Source organism: Abramis brama (genome assembly GCF_963993115.1).
Source record: "Abramis brama genome assembly, chromosome: 25".
Classification (NCBI taxonomy): Eukaryota; Metazoa; Chordata; class Actinopteri; order Cypriniformes; family Leuciscidae; genus Abramis; species Abramis brama.
Genome location: NC_139987.1, coordinates 8,409,235 through 8,426,495, shown reverse-complemented (window position 1 = coordinate 8,426,495; position 17,261 = coordinate 8,409,235). Strand labels below are relative to the sequence as shown.

General features: G+C 37.6%; 1 protein-coding gene across 2 annotated transcripts in view; it reads left to right on the top strand.

The window, feature by feature from the left end:
- Nucleotides 1-17,261, top strand: part of slc5a1 (solute carrier family 5 member 1) — a 28,928-nt gene that overhangs the window by 2,634 nt on the left and 9,033 nt on the right. Inside the window, exons 1-6 of one of the 2 annotated variants that reach the window (XM_084104749.1) lie at nucleotides 5,537-5,780; nucleotides 6,464-6,535; nucleotides 7,320-7,424; nucleotides 8,853-8,912; nucleotides 9,018-9,122; nucleotides 9,719-9,824. In XM_084104749.1, the coding sequence (XP_083960875.1) occupies nucleotides 5,646-5,780; nucleotides 6,464-6,535; nucleotides 7,320-7,424; nucleotides 8,853-8,912; nucleotides 9,018-9,122; nucleotides 9,719-9,824 (583 nt within the window). In that variant the 5' untranslated portion in view covers nucleotides 5,537-5,645. Of the gene's footprint in view, nucleotides 1-5,536; nucleotides 5,781-6,463; nucleotides 6,536-7,319; nucleotides 7,425-8,852; nucleotides 8,913-9,017; nucleotides 9,123-9,718; nucleotides 9,825-17,261 lie in introns of those variants that run through there. The other variant, XM_084104750.1, reaches the window with a different exon arrangement.

The window sequence follows — 17,261 nt, the reverse complement described above, 5'->3', positions numbered from 1 at the left end:
CATATGAAACAAAGCTATTCATTAGCCTGTTACATGACCTACGTGACATCTTCATAGCAAAGGTGTTTCTGGGGTAGAGATGTTGATGGAAGACGTGTATTACGAACTTACTGTCTATTTTGATAACGTTAGAATTCATTAAAATGCCTCTTGTTGCCATTTCTGAGAAACCCATTAGTCACCAGCTCTTTGGTCAGTGTAAGCTTGCTGTTTTTGATTATGCATAAATTCTGGCAAGAGATTAACAGACCATAAATAGTGATATGCAGGAGTTACATTGTATGATCGATTTATAGTACAATAATAGTGAATAAGATGAAGGCCGTGCAGAAGGTTGGGTGTTTATGATGATTATCGAAGTTGATGAAGCCAAACTTTAATCTGTGCACCTTTGTCTGAACTATGAATTTCCCTGTTCGATTTCCAAAAGAAAAACAGGATAGATCATAGAGAACATTGAGATTTGGATGCTCAACAAATGGTATCGTCATATAACCAACAAGACATATAATAATCTACTATCTGAACCTGAAAATGTTCAAGGCATCATTGGTTAATTATTGATCCTTTAACCGCACATGCAGAGTGTTGTAGCAGGTTTCTAAAGAAAAATGTGGTTATCTAATGAACTAAAAGATATGTGGCAAAAAAAATAATGCAGTTTCCTTGTTGATACACCCAAGAATGACGTTTCGACAGTGTCATGGCTATTGCTCTGTTATAGTCAGTAAATCTTACATTTAAGCTTATACAGTATGAATAAAATAAGGGTTTATGAAAGTTAAACTTTGTTGTGTACCAAAAGAGTATTTGAGGCTTGAGATTTGGCTAATTAGCATGATCCTGTTAGTTTCTGCTAGCAGATGTTATGCTGCTCAGTATAATATTTAACTGTATAATTACACTGTAACAAAGACACCTTAAAATTCAGTTTAAGAATTAAGTCATGGCATGTACGGCTCATGCTAGCGCTGTTGTGAAAGATCCTATCCCCCTTCCTCAATCAAAAATGTAGAATGACATCTTGTTCTAGCTAACCAAAAAACGCTTCACTGTAGGGCTGCACGATTATGACAAAAATCATAATTGCCGATTATTCCCTTGAAATTGTAATTGCGATTATTAATTACGATTATCACAATTTACATTTGATATATATATATATATATATAGACATATTATTATACATGTTTACTTAAAAATTGTGAACACACACACTGTCCCCCTTTACTTAACATACACATTAATTGTAAGAATATGACTAATAGTAAAGACTACTGAGAAATAAACATTAGGCATAGATGCTAAATCTATTAAATAGCAGTCCCAAACTAGCTTTTGTTAATACAATGTTGGTATGAGCCACCAGTCATTTAAAAATATCAAAAATAACACAAAGTGAAAATAAAGTGGCATTTTGGGGTTAATATTGAAACGACAGTTACCATGGTGATACACAATATTAACAAGAACTGTTAATGAAACATGGAAACTGCTCCTGGTGAATAGAATGAAAATCATCCCTGCATGCAAATCCTTCTTAGCTAACACACGACATACCAGTAACATGATTTATTGGTATTTTACTTTTATTTCGTGACTTACTAATTTACAACGTAACAACGTTGCATGCTCGTAGTTTCCTTTGCATTTTATACACAGCGCGCGCCGCCGCATTTGCGCGTGCGATTTAAGAGTGTGCGCTACGAACACAGTAGCCTATAACGGCTGACATGACTGTCACAGGAACGTCCGTTTTTCTGAGGTGAAATTCTTTTTATTTTAATACTTACACATATGTCACTGCCTGGTAGTTTCTATTGTGCTGGGTTTTCTGAAGTAGTTGTGATTCGCCTCTCATAACATGCTCTAAATGCACGCAGAGTGGATTTTTTTTTTTTTTTTTTGTAATCGCGGCTTTGAACGATTACGTAATCGTGGCATCCATAATCGTAATCGCGATTAGAAATTCGATTAATTGTGCAGCCCTACTTCACTGCCATTCACAAATTCTCTTCCGTGGCCTCATGGGATAATAAAGTGTTCATCGTAGGCACTCTTCAGATTTTTAGCCGGAAGTAGTATGTCATCTGGGTACTTTTTGCCAGGTACTTTTATGAATACTGTGATTTCAGACATTCTTTTGTCACTTACTGTTTTTCGCCTACTTTATAGTAGGGAAGTATGCGATTTCGGTTGCTCACTATATGTTCCCTTAACGGAAGTTCTGATGTGCGAAACATAAATTACGTGAGCCAACTTACTACACATAATGACAGACTATAGATGTTTTATAACATACAAACCATTATTTAATTATATTTCAGCATAAACACATCGCTAAGCAGGTAATGAACAAACTAGCTAACATAATGTTTTTACGGCTGAAATGTTGCACGTATATGTAACAAGCAAAGTATTTATCATAAGTCAAGTGTGTCCGACTGCATCTTGTAGTACTACAAACCACGTTCCTTCTAATTACGCTCCCCTACCTCAAGTTACGCCCCCTACAATGCAATAGAGTGGTGCAGGTATGACGTCACTTTGTAGGCCAACCGGCAGTTAGCATCACACTGGTTCCCTTGATAAAAACTCAAAAGGATTTTCCCATAGGCTTTTGAATTATCGCAAAAAACAATCTCTGTGATCAACGAAGTTTTTACTTGCACGTTTTGGCCATCAAGATAATTTTCACTGATGAACACAACTTTTGAAGCCTAAATGCAGTCGCCAGAAGTAAAAAGCTAAAGGTAGGCTATAAACGAACTACACCACGGTCGCTCGACTTCAACGTCACCATCACAAGCTTCCGAAAACTCTTTCAGTTTTTATCTAAAAACATTTTCCCAGAACATTTGAGTTAGTCTATTTTATGAGAGCACAATTATAAGCATAATAATGCTGTAAAAGTGGACTGAGTTTACCTGTTCGTCCTGATGACGGTTAATGTCCCCGACTGCCTCTGTAGTCCCATTTAGCCACTTGTTAACAACCGCCTTTTTCAAGACACGTAACAGCTGAAAATATTCATGAGTGGAGTAATACTGATGTAGCCTGGATGCCAGCCGAACTTAGCCCCGCCCACAACATTTGAGCTTGGGAAGTTCAGTCTGGACTTGATCTTTTGTGGAGCAACTAAGCTCGAACCAGAGCTGTTCAGCGGACCAATCAAATTGTCAGGGCGGGCTTTATACGATGATGGACAGATGATCAACAGTAACGTAATTATCCACGTCCAAGAGTGCTTGGGTTGAATTTGTTTACCACAAAGATGACTGCCGCTGGAGAATTGAGATGTGTAGATTCTGCCATCGCGTCTGTTATTTAAGATATCGACAGCGCATTCATTTTAAAAGAGGAACAGAGAACCGAGATCAAGGCATTTGTCGATCGGAAAAATGAATGAAGAACATACGTCACTTACTCCATTGCTCTGATTGGTTGTAGGTCTATCCAATTGAGTGCAGAGGCATTTTCTTTCCTGGTTCGGTTGAAACACGCCCCTTAGGGCCCTTTCACACCTACCTTGTTTGGTCCGGATTTTCGGACTTTTCAGTTTGATCCGAATCAAAATTACAGGTGTGAAACCTCCCACGGACCACGGTCCGGACCAAACAGACGAAATTTGGTCAGACGAAAAGAGGTGGTCTCGGTCCGGATCAAACTGAACAAAGGTTTGGTTCGTTTCTAGTGTGAAAGCATTTTCTGTATAGTTTGGACTTTCAGACCATTTACAGGAAGTTCCGGTTGTTCCCGCGTAGCCTAAACAACTGAAGAAGAATATTTATGTGCAGATCTGTCAATATACACACACACACACATATATTTGTCCTGCGTCCTGCCGGCGACGATAAAATGTTCGCACAACGAGGATATTCATTTGGCGAATTTAAACTAGCCTCGAGTATAGTTGGTGCTGCAGGGAGTAATGCCATAATAATAAAAGTATAGTGGCTATAATACATCTGTTCATTCATTTTTGTCAAAGTTACCCGCCAAATTGACAACACGCTGATGTCAGACGCACGTCCGTTTACAAACCAATCAATGTCAAGATGCAGCCCACATAGATGATGACGACAGGACGCAAGTAAGTCATGTAAAGGTCTTTAGTGCGCTCGCACAATTGCAATGTGAAACCAAACCAAAACTAACCGAATGTATACAATGTATCAAAACGTGACCTTTGGTTCGGACTTTCAGGTGTGAAAACACCCTTAATCACAGCCCAATGGAGCAGTATCAGACTCATATTCTGACTAGAATCTGAGTATGACGACGTCAGGCTAATACTGATGTATTTTATGTTGTAGAATGAGCTTGTGTTCACCACAGACCTTATTTCAGCTGTTTAACAAAAACCCCATTAAAAAACCCCACTGACTTCGGGACGATGGAACCGGAAGTGCTAAAATGCAACTCGCTTCCGCGTTTTGGCCTACGAAGTGATGTCATACCTGCACCATGTTATCAGAGCCCCTCTATCTGAAATTGCTGATGTCGCCACTAGTACTGCTCTTCTTCTACTTAACTTTCCTCGCTTTTTAAGCTTCATTATCATCACCTATTGATAAGGTATACAAATCGTATAACGTAGATCGCCATATGCCGTTGTCATCCTGTTTGTTTTCATTAGTTTTTAAAGTATTTTAATTATGAAACTACAGTAAAAAAAATAAAAAAAATAAATTATGGAAGGGGTACAGTTCTACGCAGACCGCAAGCGCTGTGATTGGTCTGCTAGAAACCCTCCCTCGGGTTTCACATGCTCCCTCTGCATGTGTAATTGTACGTCAACGCAGACAACGACGCAGAAGTATGAAAACCAACGCGTAGCCTACAGCGTAGAGGCTCCGGCGAGAGTTGACACAGAAGTATAAATTGGGCTAAAGGCTAACTGAAAACACATAGGGAAATGTTTAATTTAACAATTTTTAGCTTTGGTAATTAAATGTGGTATGTAATTAGATTAAATTATAAATGATAATAATTAATATATTTCCATGATTAAGAATAAATACACTGTAAATCAGTTTTCAGTCATTTTTTAATCAGGCACTGAGCAGCAATCCTTTACAACTTTCTCAGTAGAACAGAATAGATTTGACCAATTGTATCGCTTCAGGAGGGAAGGGTGATTCATATCCATTAAATGATCCATCTGTAGTGTTGGAGCCCAGTATGCAAAATTTAGTTTGATGTTTCATCAGCTATTTTCACTTTCTTTTGTCTTCAAGCTGCAATGCCACTTTGCACATCAGGGTGTCCTTATAACCAGTGTTACAGTGTGTAGACTAATGTCTACTCTGGACCATAAATTGCAGTAGTTGATCTTTAGCTGAATCAATGAAACCCATTAATTAAGATGCAGGTGATGCGGTTGATGAAATGTGCTTTTACACTTTACAGGAACCCAGTATCACACTTCCCACTATATAAGTTGATCATTAATGATTCTCAATCTCAGATTTTGACAGCTGTAAGTCACAAACACACTTTTATAATTAACTCTGAGGAGGTCACACCCATCTGTAGACGCACACGTATAAGTGAAAGCGTGCGGACACACAGTCACACACCTGCAGGTGAACTCAGAGAGGGACGCAGTGTGGTGCTCCACTTGCCCTGCAAACACCATCAAAATGGGGGAAGATTATTTTGGATTCTCTTATCTCCGCAATGAGAACAGAAGAAATGTCACCATTTATATTAACAATCCAGCGGACATCTCGGTGATTGTTATATATTTTCTGGTGGTTCTGGCTGTGGGAGTATGGGTAAGTGGCCAATAGTTCATATCCACCAACATTTTTACCATTGACAGACTTGTGAATTGTTAACCTTGCGTCAACAAAATATAAATGTAAAAGGGCTGTGTGAGACAAATTTGAAGAAAGAATGAGGATTCTGACTGATTTTGCAAAAAGTTTATAATATAATGTAATATAATAATTGGAATACAACAGGAGTGGGGTTTTTTTTTTGTGTGCAAAAATGCTGAAATCTATCAGGAAAATAAATTGTTGCAATGGTCTTTTTTTGTTATAAATTTGGATACTCATAATGATACTTCTATCTATTAAACACTAAATATATATATATATTTTTAATTATTACTAAATTATTTAAAATGTTTCATACAAAACATTACAATATTCTTGGTACTTTTGGTACAGTCTTAATTGAGGTTATTATAGGCTTTTTTTTTTCAACTATATTTGAACATTGGAAATCCAGAACATTTTAAAACCTCTTGTGAAAATTCAAACATATTTGATCAAACAACAAACAAGGCCATTGAACGCCAATCCATCAACACTTTGAGACTGCAAATGTGATGTGTTAGTGTGAAATGTGTCTGCAGGTATGACACCATATAAAGTCAAATGTGATTTTTCCTAAAATGTTTAGTGTCTGGAACTCTATATATGATGAATTGAATGCATCTTTCTGTTCAAAGGCAATGGTACGGACAAATCGATCCACAGTTGGAGGCTTTTTCCTGGCTGGCAGAAGTATGGTGTGGTGGCCGGTAAGGAAATGGACCTGGATGGTGGATGACCAAGCTTTAAACCTTAAAAGCATTTTGTTTTTTGTGCGCCAGATGTAATGGACATAAACAAAATTACATTGCCTGATCATTTACTTCATCAATAGTGATCAATCAGTGCACAAAATGTGATTTTCTGTCGTAATGTACTAAGAAAGACTGAAACGGCCATAAAAGTAGGAGCTGATTATGTATCCATCAATAGCATGACCAGTGATTTCACTTTGTTACTGATATGGCATGATAGTGACCTTGACTGCTCAGAACCTTGATATTGTGATAGGGTGAATTAAATTTTTATTGGGCCATAATGCACTGATGCCAGATGCAACCCAATTCATTTTAGCTGATATGCTTTGTTCATGCATGCAGTGTTTATGGAGCTATCATGCTTTTGTCCATGCTAAAGTTATCAGATTTTATTTGTTATTACAAAGTTCATTGTTCCAATCGTTATTGTTTGAGTTACACCTCAGGTTGTGCACAAGAAGCAGTTTTTATAGCTTATCATCATGGTGATTGTATTGCCAGTTATAGTGAAACAGTAGACAGAGTTAATATATTCTGAAGCAAGACACTTCACATACTGTTCCCACAATCCTTTGCTGATGACTTTTTAACCATTCTGTCATGCAAAAAGGCAGCAGATCACTTAAATGTGGATTTCTGTTGAGTTTACCCATCACACTGAATATCAAATGTTTGTTTATTAGTATATGAAGAACAACTGAAGTATTTAAAAAAGTTTTTTTTTTTTTTTTTTCAGATTGGAGCCTCTCTCTTTGCAAGTAACATTGGAAGTGGGCATTTTGTGGGAATAGCAGGAACTGGAGCAGCTGCTGGTATCGCCATTGGAGGCTTTGAGTGGAATGTATGTTTAATAAAATGCCTAATAATTAATAAAATGCCTAATAATTACATTAATGATATTTAATAATTATGATATGTGTCATGAATTTATGTTTTGGCCAACTATTTAAGAAAAAGAAAAGAAAAGAATGTTTTATAAGTATTTTGCAGATAAGTGAGCTATATTATTGCAATATGTTCTTATTTAGGAATTAAGGAATAATTTACAATAACTAATTTTTGATACATATAATAATTTATAATGATAAAAATGTCAGAAATTCAGAACTTTAATTATTATTTTATGTCTTTTTTTCAACACAATAAAAAACAAAAGTATTATTTATTAGAAGGATAATAGTATACTATGCATTATTATTATTATTATTATTATTATTATTATTATTGTACGATATTAATAATATATTAAGGAACCAATTAAACATCAGTGTTATTTTAATAATATTGATATAGTGTTATTGTAACATGTGTAACACAGAGAGTAAAAATTAATATGCAAGCACAAGTTTATAAGAGAAATACAAGCGCAGAATAATCCAATCCAAGAAGCAAGAGTATAAATCCACACATCAAAGGCAGGAGAGCAACAACAGGAACACACATACAGGATCAATGACCAACAAACAACAACTGAAGCACAAAGGTTCAAATAGACAGGTTAACGAGGGGCTGATTAGGGACAGGTGTTGGTGATTAGTAGTCATGGGAACTAATGAGGGTAACTATGGCAAAAAAAAAAAAAAAGTCAGGCAAGACAACAAGGAAAACAGGAACCGAACACAGGAAGGGAGCACGGAAACAATAGGAACTGAGAATACATTTCAACATAAAAGTCCTCTCAAAACACAAGACAAAACCAAGATCATGACAGCTATAGTATTTATTAATATTTCTAAATTAGCTTTTATTTTTACATTTTCAGGTTTCATTTTAATTTTATTTTAAGTTTTAGTCATTTTGTTATGTGCTTTTGTTATTTTATTAGTTTTAAAATTCCTATTTAGCTAAAAAAATTTTTTATTTCAGTTAAAGCTTTAGTAATTTAAGTACTTTACGTTTCAACCAGTATAACTAAAAGTATTTATAAAACAAATTGCCTGCCCTACCTTTAACTAACTTTTAACTATGACTTTTGCCTCAATAAATGTTTGATTACTGCTGATTGGTACTTAGTAAAGTAGTTGTTAGTGGGTAGGATTAAGGGATGTAGAATATGGTCATGCAGAGTAAGGCATGAATATGTGCTTTATAAGTACAAATAAACAGACAATATCCTAGTAATATGCATGCTATTAAGAATTGGGCCCTAAACTAAAGTGCTATCCTATAGTTTTAGTTAACAGTAACAACACTGATGGGATCATGTGTGGAAAATATCAAATTAAATATCTGTAATTACAATCTGTTTTTATTTTTTTCCCCCTCTCAGGCTCTTGTTGTTGTGATTATTCTGGGATGGCTCTTCGTGCCAATCTACATAAAGGCTGGGGTATGCTTACATTTCATCCTCTCCAACCAGCATTACAGAACAAATCTTTCAAATATTGCTTACTTACACAGCATGACTGTGTACTTTATCTCTGTGGTATCACAGATTGTGACTATGCCGGAGTACCTGAAGAAACGCTTTGGTGGGCAGCGTATCCGTATCTATCTATCGGTGCTGTCCCTGTTTCTCTACGTTTTCACCAAAATCTCTGTGAGTCCAAAATCTGTCTCAGCCCTTACAGAAAAGTACAGGAATCAAATACTAATCGATTCGTTATTTGAGAGGTAGCTGTCATGCAATACTTTAAGGATACTTTAACACACTATCAGTGATGTAACATGCTACACTTGTAAATCATTATGAATGCAGCTTTCATTGAGACTAGCTACATGCACACATCAAGTACAAGAACATTTGAAGTAAACTAAATTGTAACCAGTTGGTGTACCAGTCAAAAGATCAAATATATACACTTTCCCTTATGCTTTTATATAAAGGTTTACCTTACATTTGCATTTTCCCCCTTATGCGTCGATTGACAATGATTAACTGAAAGTTCAGTTGGAACTTGCCAACATTTTCACAATATGGTGCTGTCTGTCCAGCCTCTGTATTTAGTTTGCTGATAATCTTTACATAAAGTCTTCACTAGCACAGATTATAGTCTGAAATGGCAGTGATTTCCATGTGGAAATATCTTTTATTGCCATGTGAAGTCAGACTAAAAGGGGTTTAGATTAGAAAGATAAATACCTCGTTTTGAAACGGACAGTTCAAACAAATGTTCTCCCTTTTCCTCTTCTCAGGCGGACATGTTTGCAGGAGCCATTTTTATCAACCAGGCTCTGGGACTGAACATTTACCTGGCCGTGATTATTCTGCTGCTGATTACAGCTCTTTATACAGTAACAGGTCTGTTGACGTAAATACTGCAAACTTTACCATGACACATTGCACTGTATAGTATATGACAGTTTATATACAGTTCTAATCAGACTTTCAGCTGTTTGCAATAAACAAATCAAACAAAAGTAATTAAAATAGTCAAGTCAAGTCAAGTCAAGTTTATTTATATAGCGCTTTTCACAATACAGATTGTATCAAAGCAGCTTCACAGTATTAAATTAAAATAATACATCAATGCTTGTTTCTAGTGGAAAATGTCCACGTTTGGTAATGCTGATCAATAGTATTTTTGATTGATTAATTAAATTAAATATCCCAAATATCCCCAAATAAAATAGCTCAACTATTTTTTCCACAAATGCAACTGAAAATGCAACTTTTAATGACTTCTGCAGTCTCAAAATTATTCAACCCCTTCATGGCAAGCATCTTTAGTACTTGGTAGAACATCATTTTGCTGTAATGACCTGCTGCAAACGAGATGTATAACCAGACACCAGCTTCTGGCAGCGCTTCTGAGGAATCTTAGCCCATTCCTCATGAGCAATGGCCTCCAGTTCAGTAATATTACTGGGTTTGTGTGTTGCAACTGCCTTCTTCAAATCCCACCAGAGATTTTCTATGGGGTTCAAGTCAGGTGTCTGTGATGGCCACTGTAGAATCTTCCAGGACTTCTTCTGCAACCAAGCCTTGGTGGAATTTGAGGAATGCTTGGGATCATTGTCCTGTTGGAAGGTCCAATGACATCCAAGCTTCAGCTTCCTCACTGACGGCATGACGTATTCTCCTAGGATTTCCTGATACTTCAATGAATCCATCTTGCCTTCCACACGCTGCAAGTTTTCAGTGCCAGAGCATGCACAGCAGCCTGAGCCCCATCATGCTTAACTATAGACAGTGTTCTTTTCAGTATATGCTTCATTCTTCTTCCTCCAGACATACCACTGATCCATAGGGCAGAAAAGTTTTGTCACTCCATAGAACAGAATCCCAAAACTTCTGTGGCTTTTTTTATATGATTTTGAGCAAATTGGAGCCAACTTTTCTTGTGCTTTTGGGTCAGTAGTGGTGTACGTCTTGGAGTTCTGGCATGCGTTTAGTACGCACCTTACTGTACAAGCTGAAACGTCAGTGCCCTATTGCCACCAAGTCTTGCTGCAGGTCTTTTGCAGTCACTGGAGGGTTTTTATGAACCTGCCTTCTCAAAAATCTGGTTGCAGCCGTTGATAGCTTCCCTTTTCTGCCCTGTCCAGGTAGTGTAACCACTGTTCCTTTAACTTTGAACTTGCGATTTATGCTTCCAATGGTGTATCTAGAAATATTTAGTGCCTTTTCTATCTTTTTGTATCCTGTTCCTTGTTAGAGAAGGGCAATACTATCTTCTATTAACCTTTTGGGACATTCTTTTGACTTTTCTTACATGCAGTCAAATGTGCAACTCAACAAGCCTAGCCAATTCCGAAATTTCATGTATTCTAGCTCAAGCACACCTGGTGAAACTAAAGAAGCCCTTGATTAGTTGCATCAGATGTGCTTGAGACAACACCTGTTTTGCAGATTTGTGCTGTTGTGAGGGATTCAATTCAGGGGGTTGAATAATTTTGAGACTGCAGAAGTGATTAAAAGTTGCATTTTCAGTTGAATTTGGGGAAACCAGTTGAAACATTTGTTGTGTTAAGCTATTTCAAATACTTTTGTTTGATTTGTTCATTGCAAACAGCTGAAAGTCTAAATTTTGCCAATAAACCTGCTTTGCAATGGGGGTTGAATAATTTTGATTACAACTGTATATATATATATATTATATATATATACATTATATATATAATGCATTATACCCACATGCCCTGCGTTCCATTTTTTTAAAAAATATATAATTTAAGGGATATGAAATTGATTTTTATATAGTCCCTGAAGCTTATACTACAACAGAGAGTAAAGTCCAGGGTTGTAGGACCATGCAGTGGGATGCTTATTATAGCGTGATATGTATGTGTTATGAGTAATTGCCCATTCTGACAATAGATGATAAGCCTGTTCAAGGCAAGCCGCATTGTGACTTTAAACTTCTGTCAACCCCATGGTCTGTTGTGTAATAGGTTTATCTCAGGAACAAACCAGCCCATCAATAAACTGTAAGAAATCAGACATCGTCCTGCTAGCAGTAAATTTTTACATGAGCTGTGGCTGAGAGTTTTTGTATGGTCCTATGGCTACTAAACGTCTATTACTTTAGAGAAGTATTTTTGGGGTGAAGTCATGTGGTTTGACCAACATGTAAAACTGTGCATTAAAAAGCCAGGAAGAGAGAAAATTATATCATATAGAGGACCCCTCCAGACCCTAATGAGTGAAGATAATCAGATAATTGGATATTTTAAGACAAGGCAAGGATAGCTTGCAGAACCTGGGGCCAGTTGCATAAACCTCTAAGACTAGTCTTACAAGTTAGACATAATTTTTCTTTTCTTTAAGACTTCTATAATAACATAATAACTTCTTTTCTTTGTTCATAGCTTTTTTAAATCAGTTACATAAAAACGTAGATTGGGCAAACTTGATACCGAAAAGACTGACTGCCCCAGACTAACTAGTGTGACTAGTGGGTCATACTAGAACTTAAGACACTACTCTTAACTGTGATTTCACCAAGTACCTGGGACATATTTGTTGATCCTGGAACAACACTCCAATCAATCAATCAGATCTGAGGGACAAGTTTACAGTTTATGTCAAGTTTAAGCTTAAAACCAGGGTTAGGCGTTTCTACATCACTGTTATTTTATATAACATCATATAACATTATATATCACTATATCATTTCCCTCTGGTTTTAGGGATAATTTATTGATATGCTTAGGTTTCAGAGATGAGATATGGTTTGGATTAAATTTTCGGACAGAAAAGTTGTTCAAGGATCAACTAAATATGTTGACCCTTGAACGTGTCTAACTCGAAAAAAAAAAACAGGATGTGCAAGATAGTTCGCCATTGTGAAAAAGATTTTTCACTTTAGCATCCTTTTAAAAAGAGTACTTATTAAGGAAATAAAATACTTTAGTGTGAAAAGAATATACTTAGGTGCAAACTAAATGCAATGTTTTTAGGCATTCAATTGCATGTTAAATGCAATGTCATGTATTTAAATGGGTGGTATAATACCCTTTTCACAAGATGTAAAATAAATCACTGATGTCCGCAGAGAGTGTATGTGAAGTTATAGCTCAAAATATCCCACAGATATTTTTATATAGCATGTTAAAATGGTCACTTTTTGAGGGTGAGCAAAAACGCACTGTTTTGTGTCTGTTCCTTTAAATGCAAATGAGCTGCTGCTCCCAGCACAGAGGGTGGAGCTTCAACAGCTTGCACTCACACAGACACATACTGAAAATTTCAAAAACTTTTAGCTTTTTATGTTCAAACTGGATTCAGAAAATGATGGAGAGACGTTCAAGAAGAGGTGACAACATGTAATGCAACAGGACTTTCTGAATGGTTAGTTGATGAATTTATGTAGCTTATATGTAGTTATCTTCTAGTCATTGATTAGCATATTCTGTCTTGATAATCTATAAATCGTATTCCGGGGGCGGGGTTTATGTAAATTTTAGGGTTTGTGATGTCACTAACCCAGGAGGAATGTCGTGTAGTCCCTACCAGCCGTTTGTTGTAGTCCTTAAAAAACAATTTCTTTAAAAGCAAATATCTCCCTTTGCTTTGAACTCTGAGCGTTGTAACTTTGCAGATGTTGTTTATACTCAAACAGCAACATTACACGCTAACTAAAGTCAGAAAAGTGAAATCATAATCAACCACCTCTTTAAATATATTTGTAATTAATGAAGCTGCAACTTAATACATTTAAAATATATTATAAATATATTACCTTTAAATTTACTACAGTTAAAATTTATTCTAAATTAAGTACATGTGCTTTACCATGTTAGTCAACACTTCAAAAGAAAGTATTTCAAAAGCTTATTAAAACATGATTTAAAATGTACTTTAAAGTAAAACGTTCCGTAATACTTTATTTTAGTGTCCAATGTTACACATCTTACATGTACTTACTATAGTAATAACAGTAAATCATGCAGAACTACAAGCAACTTACCCTAAACCAACCTCTAACTCTAATTAAAATTACATGTTACAAATTAAAAATACAAATAAGTACTGTATACAAGGAAACCTTCAGTAACCAAATGTTTAATGCAGCATTATTACAGTGTATTTTTCAAAAGTATACTTAAGTGTGTTAAGAAACAGTCAAAAAAAGTGACTTTAAGTGCACTTACAGTAAGTGTCACAATCCTCAGTCACCAGCCCAGTCACCACAGAACTACATTTCCCAGCATCCCTTCTGGTCTCTACCTGCACTCACTCAGCCATCATCACACCTGCCACTGATAATTACTCATCACCCACGCACCATATAAGCAGTCACTCTTCAGTTCACCTTTGTCTGGTCTCGTCGTTCCTACCAAGAACCACCAACCTGACCACCTACCATTTGAGAAACTTGTGAGATCTTCTCCAGTCTTCAGTCATCCATCCTCTCCTGCCATCAAGTATGCTATCATCTTCACCTACAACAGAAAAGATCTGTCATTCACCATCTGCATTTCAGCATTGATCCACCAATTCAGTACTCACTGGTTCCCATCACTACTTTCCTGCAATAAACCACTGTTTGGATATTACCTGTTTTCGCCACCTTCTATTCCGTGACAGAAGACCAGACCTACAGCTAACACAACAACCATGAGCCAATTTCTCCGCCCAATTGATTTGTTGCTCTCCTGCTCTTAAGATGGCCTCCCCATTGAGTAATACGTTGGGGAATTCCTGGAGCTGGGTAACAGTATACACAGAGGATGTTGTGCTGATGAAGATTTTTCATTTTTTTCATAGAGGTTTGGATGAACCTTTGTTCTCTAAGATGCCATACTGTGGTGTGAATATGTACACTTTAGAGTAATATATTCTCCCCTGAAAGACCACTAATTCTTCCTGTGATTTCCGAGTCTGTCCCAGTGAAGTCCGCACCAGCCATTGAGCCCGTTTCATCTGTTCCAGTGAGAGAAATTCCTAAATCTGTTCCAGTGAAAGAAACTCCTGAGTCTGTTCCCGTGAGAGAAATTCCTGAGTCTGTTCCCATGAAAGAAATTCCTGAGTCCGTTTCAGTGAGAGAAATTCCTAAATCTGTTCCAGTGAAAGAAATTCCTGAGCCTGTTCCCGTGAGATAAATTCCTGAGTCTGTTCCCGTGAGAGAAATTCCTGAGTCTGTTCCCGTGAGAGAAATTCCTGAGTCTGTTCCCGTCAGGGAAATTCCTGAGTCCATTTCAGTGAGAGAAATTCCTGAGTCCGATCCAGTGAGAAATTTCCCAGTCCGTTATAGTGAGAGAAATTTCCCACTCCGTTATAGTGAGAGAAATTCCCTAGTCCATTCCAGTGTGTGGAAATCCAGAGCCTTCCCTTCCTGTCTGCCCTGATGGGTTTGAAGATGTGGTCCTGTCCAGTTATGTGCATTTGGGCCACACACACCCTGGCCAGAGCCCAGCCCCTGACCAGAGCCCAGTGATGGCTCCAGCCCCTGACCACAGCCCAGTGATGGCTCCAGTCTTGACCAGAGTCCAGTGATTGCTCCAGCCCCTGACCAGAGTCTAGTGATGGCTCAAGACCCTGACCAGAGTCTAATGATTGCTCTAGCCCCTGACCAGAGTCCGTTCCAGCCTATGAGGCCGCTCCAGCCCATGAGCCCGCACCAAAATCCGCTCTAGTTCATAACCCCTTTGCTCCCCATAGGTTATATGTCCCTGGCCATAGATGCCCAATTAAGCTCCTGGGTCCCTGGCTCCCTGAACTGCCGGCACATCCCTGGGTCCTTGTACTGTTGGCACCTCCATGGCTGCCTGAGCTACCGGCGCCTCCATGGCTCCCATCATCTACAGGTACCGTTCTGGCTCCCTGAGCTAGCGACTCCTCTCTGGCTCCCTGTATTGCCAGTGCCACCCTGGAGGCTACCCATCCTGCCGGCACAGCCCTGGTCACCCGCTCCCCACTGACCATCCTGTCCAGCATCTGGACGCCTGCCCACTCACCCTATACTTTTAAGATTAGAAGAACATTACAAGTGCACATTCAGCGCAGTTAAACACACTTTAGGGCAAGAAAAATTGTTAAAAAATACTTTTTGAAAATACTGATTAAGATATGTACACTTACATGTGTTCAAGGTGTAAGGGAAATATGTGGTTACACTTTATTTTGATGGTCCACTTTAGACACTCTACTAACTACTATACAATAACTACTATAAAGTAACTTTGCAACTACATCTCAGCTAACTCTCATTAGAGTGTAACAATCATCCCAATAGGTTGAGTTACAAGAGTTAAAATTAGGGACAGATTAAACTGTGTAAGGTTGAGAGTGCTTTAAAAAGATGAGACAGACAACAGAAATAGAATCAATAAATGTGTATTTACATTGTTCACATGAATCTTAAAACAACACAGTAAAACCAGGAAACATCAGTCTGTTAAAAGCATAGAGTCCATTACACCATACCCTAAAACAGACCGAATGAGTCCCAGTGTGTTGATAGTACCAATGTGAATGTGTCCACCGGTGTATACACAATCCACAGTGATAATCCAATAAAGTGCTCTTTCTGTAGTGATTGTGAAGTGAAGCTTTCTGAACCAGCAAAGCTCTCAACACAATTGTATCAGAAAAAGATTCATTACTCAATGCTTTTCAAATCAGAGCATAACGAGGACATCTGCTGGTGAAAGTGAGGGAAAGTGCTGTGTCGCAAAATGTTTCACAACCGACCAACGCATTAATCTTAGAAGCAAAAATTAATAAATGGCTAGATCAGTGGTTCTCAATTCCAGTCCTCGTGACCCCACTGCTCTGCACATTTTGTATGTCTCCCTTATTTAACACACCTGAACCAGATCATCAGCTCATTAGGAGAGACTCCATGAACTGAACTGAGTGTGTCAGATAAGAGAAACATACAAAATGTGCAGAGCAGTGGGTCACGAGGACTGGAATTGAGAACCACTGGGCTAGATGAATAAATGAACGAATCAATATATTAAATATATAACAGCAATCTGTTCCATTTCATACTCCTAGTAACTCAAAACAATACAGATCAACTCCTAAACTGTGTGAAACGAAGCTTCGGACGTCATTGGTCACGTGATTTTGATAGAACGAATCAAGTATCGATAGAACGCTTCACTGAAAATCGCACACAATTTTTTTTTTTGACACACGCTTCTGAGCTTTGGTGTCACAGCTAACATTTCCAGCTTTCTGGAAAGGTAAGTCATCAAAAGGTAACTCCACAGTCCAGGCTCTTGGTGATCACCAGTCGGTCGATGTGTTAGTGATCCTGTTTGAATCAGACAGTATATAAACTGA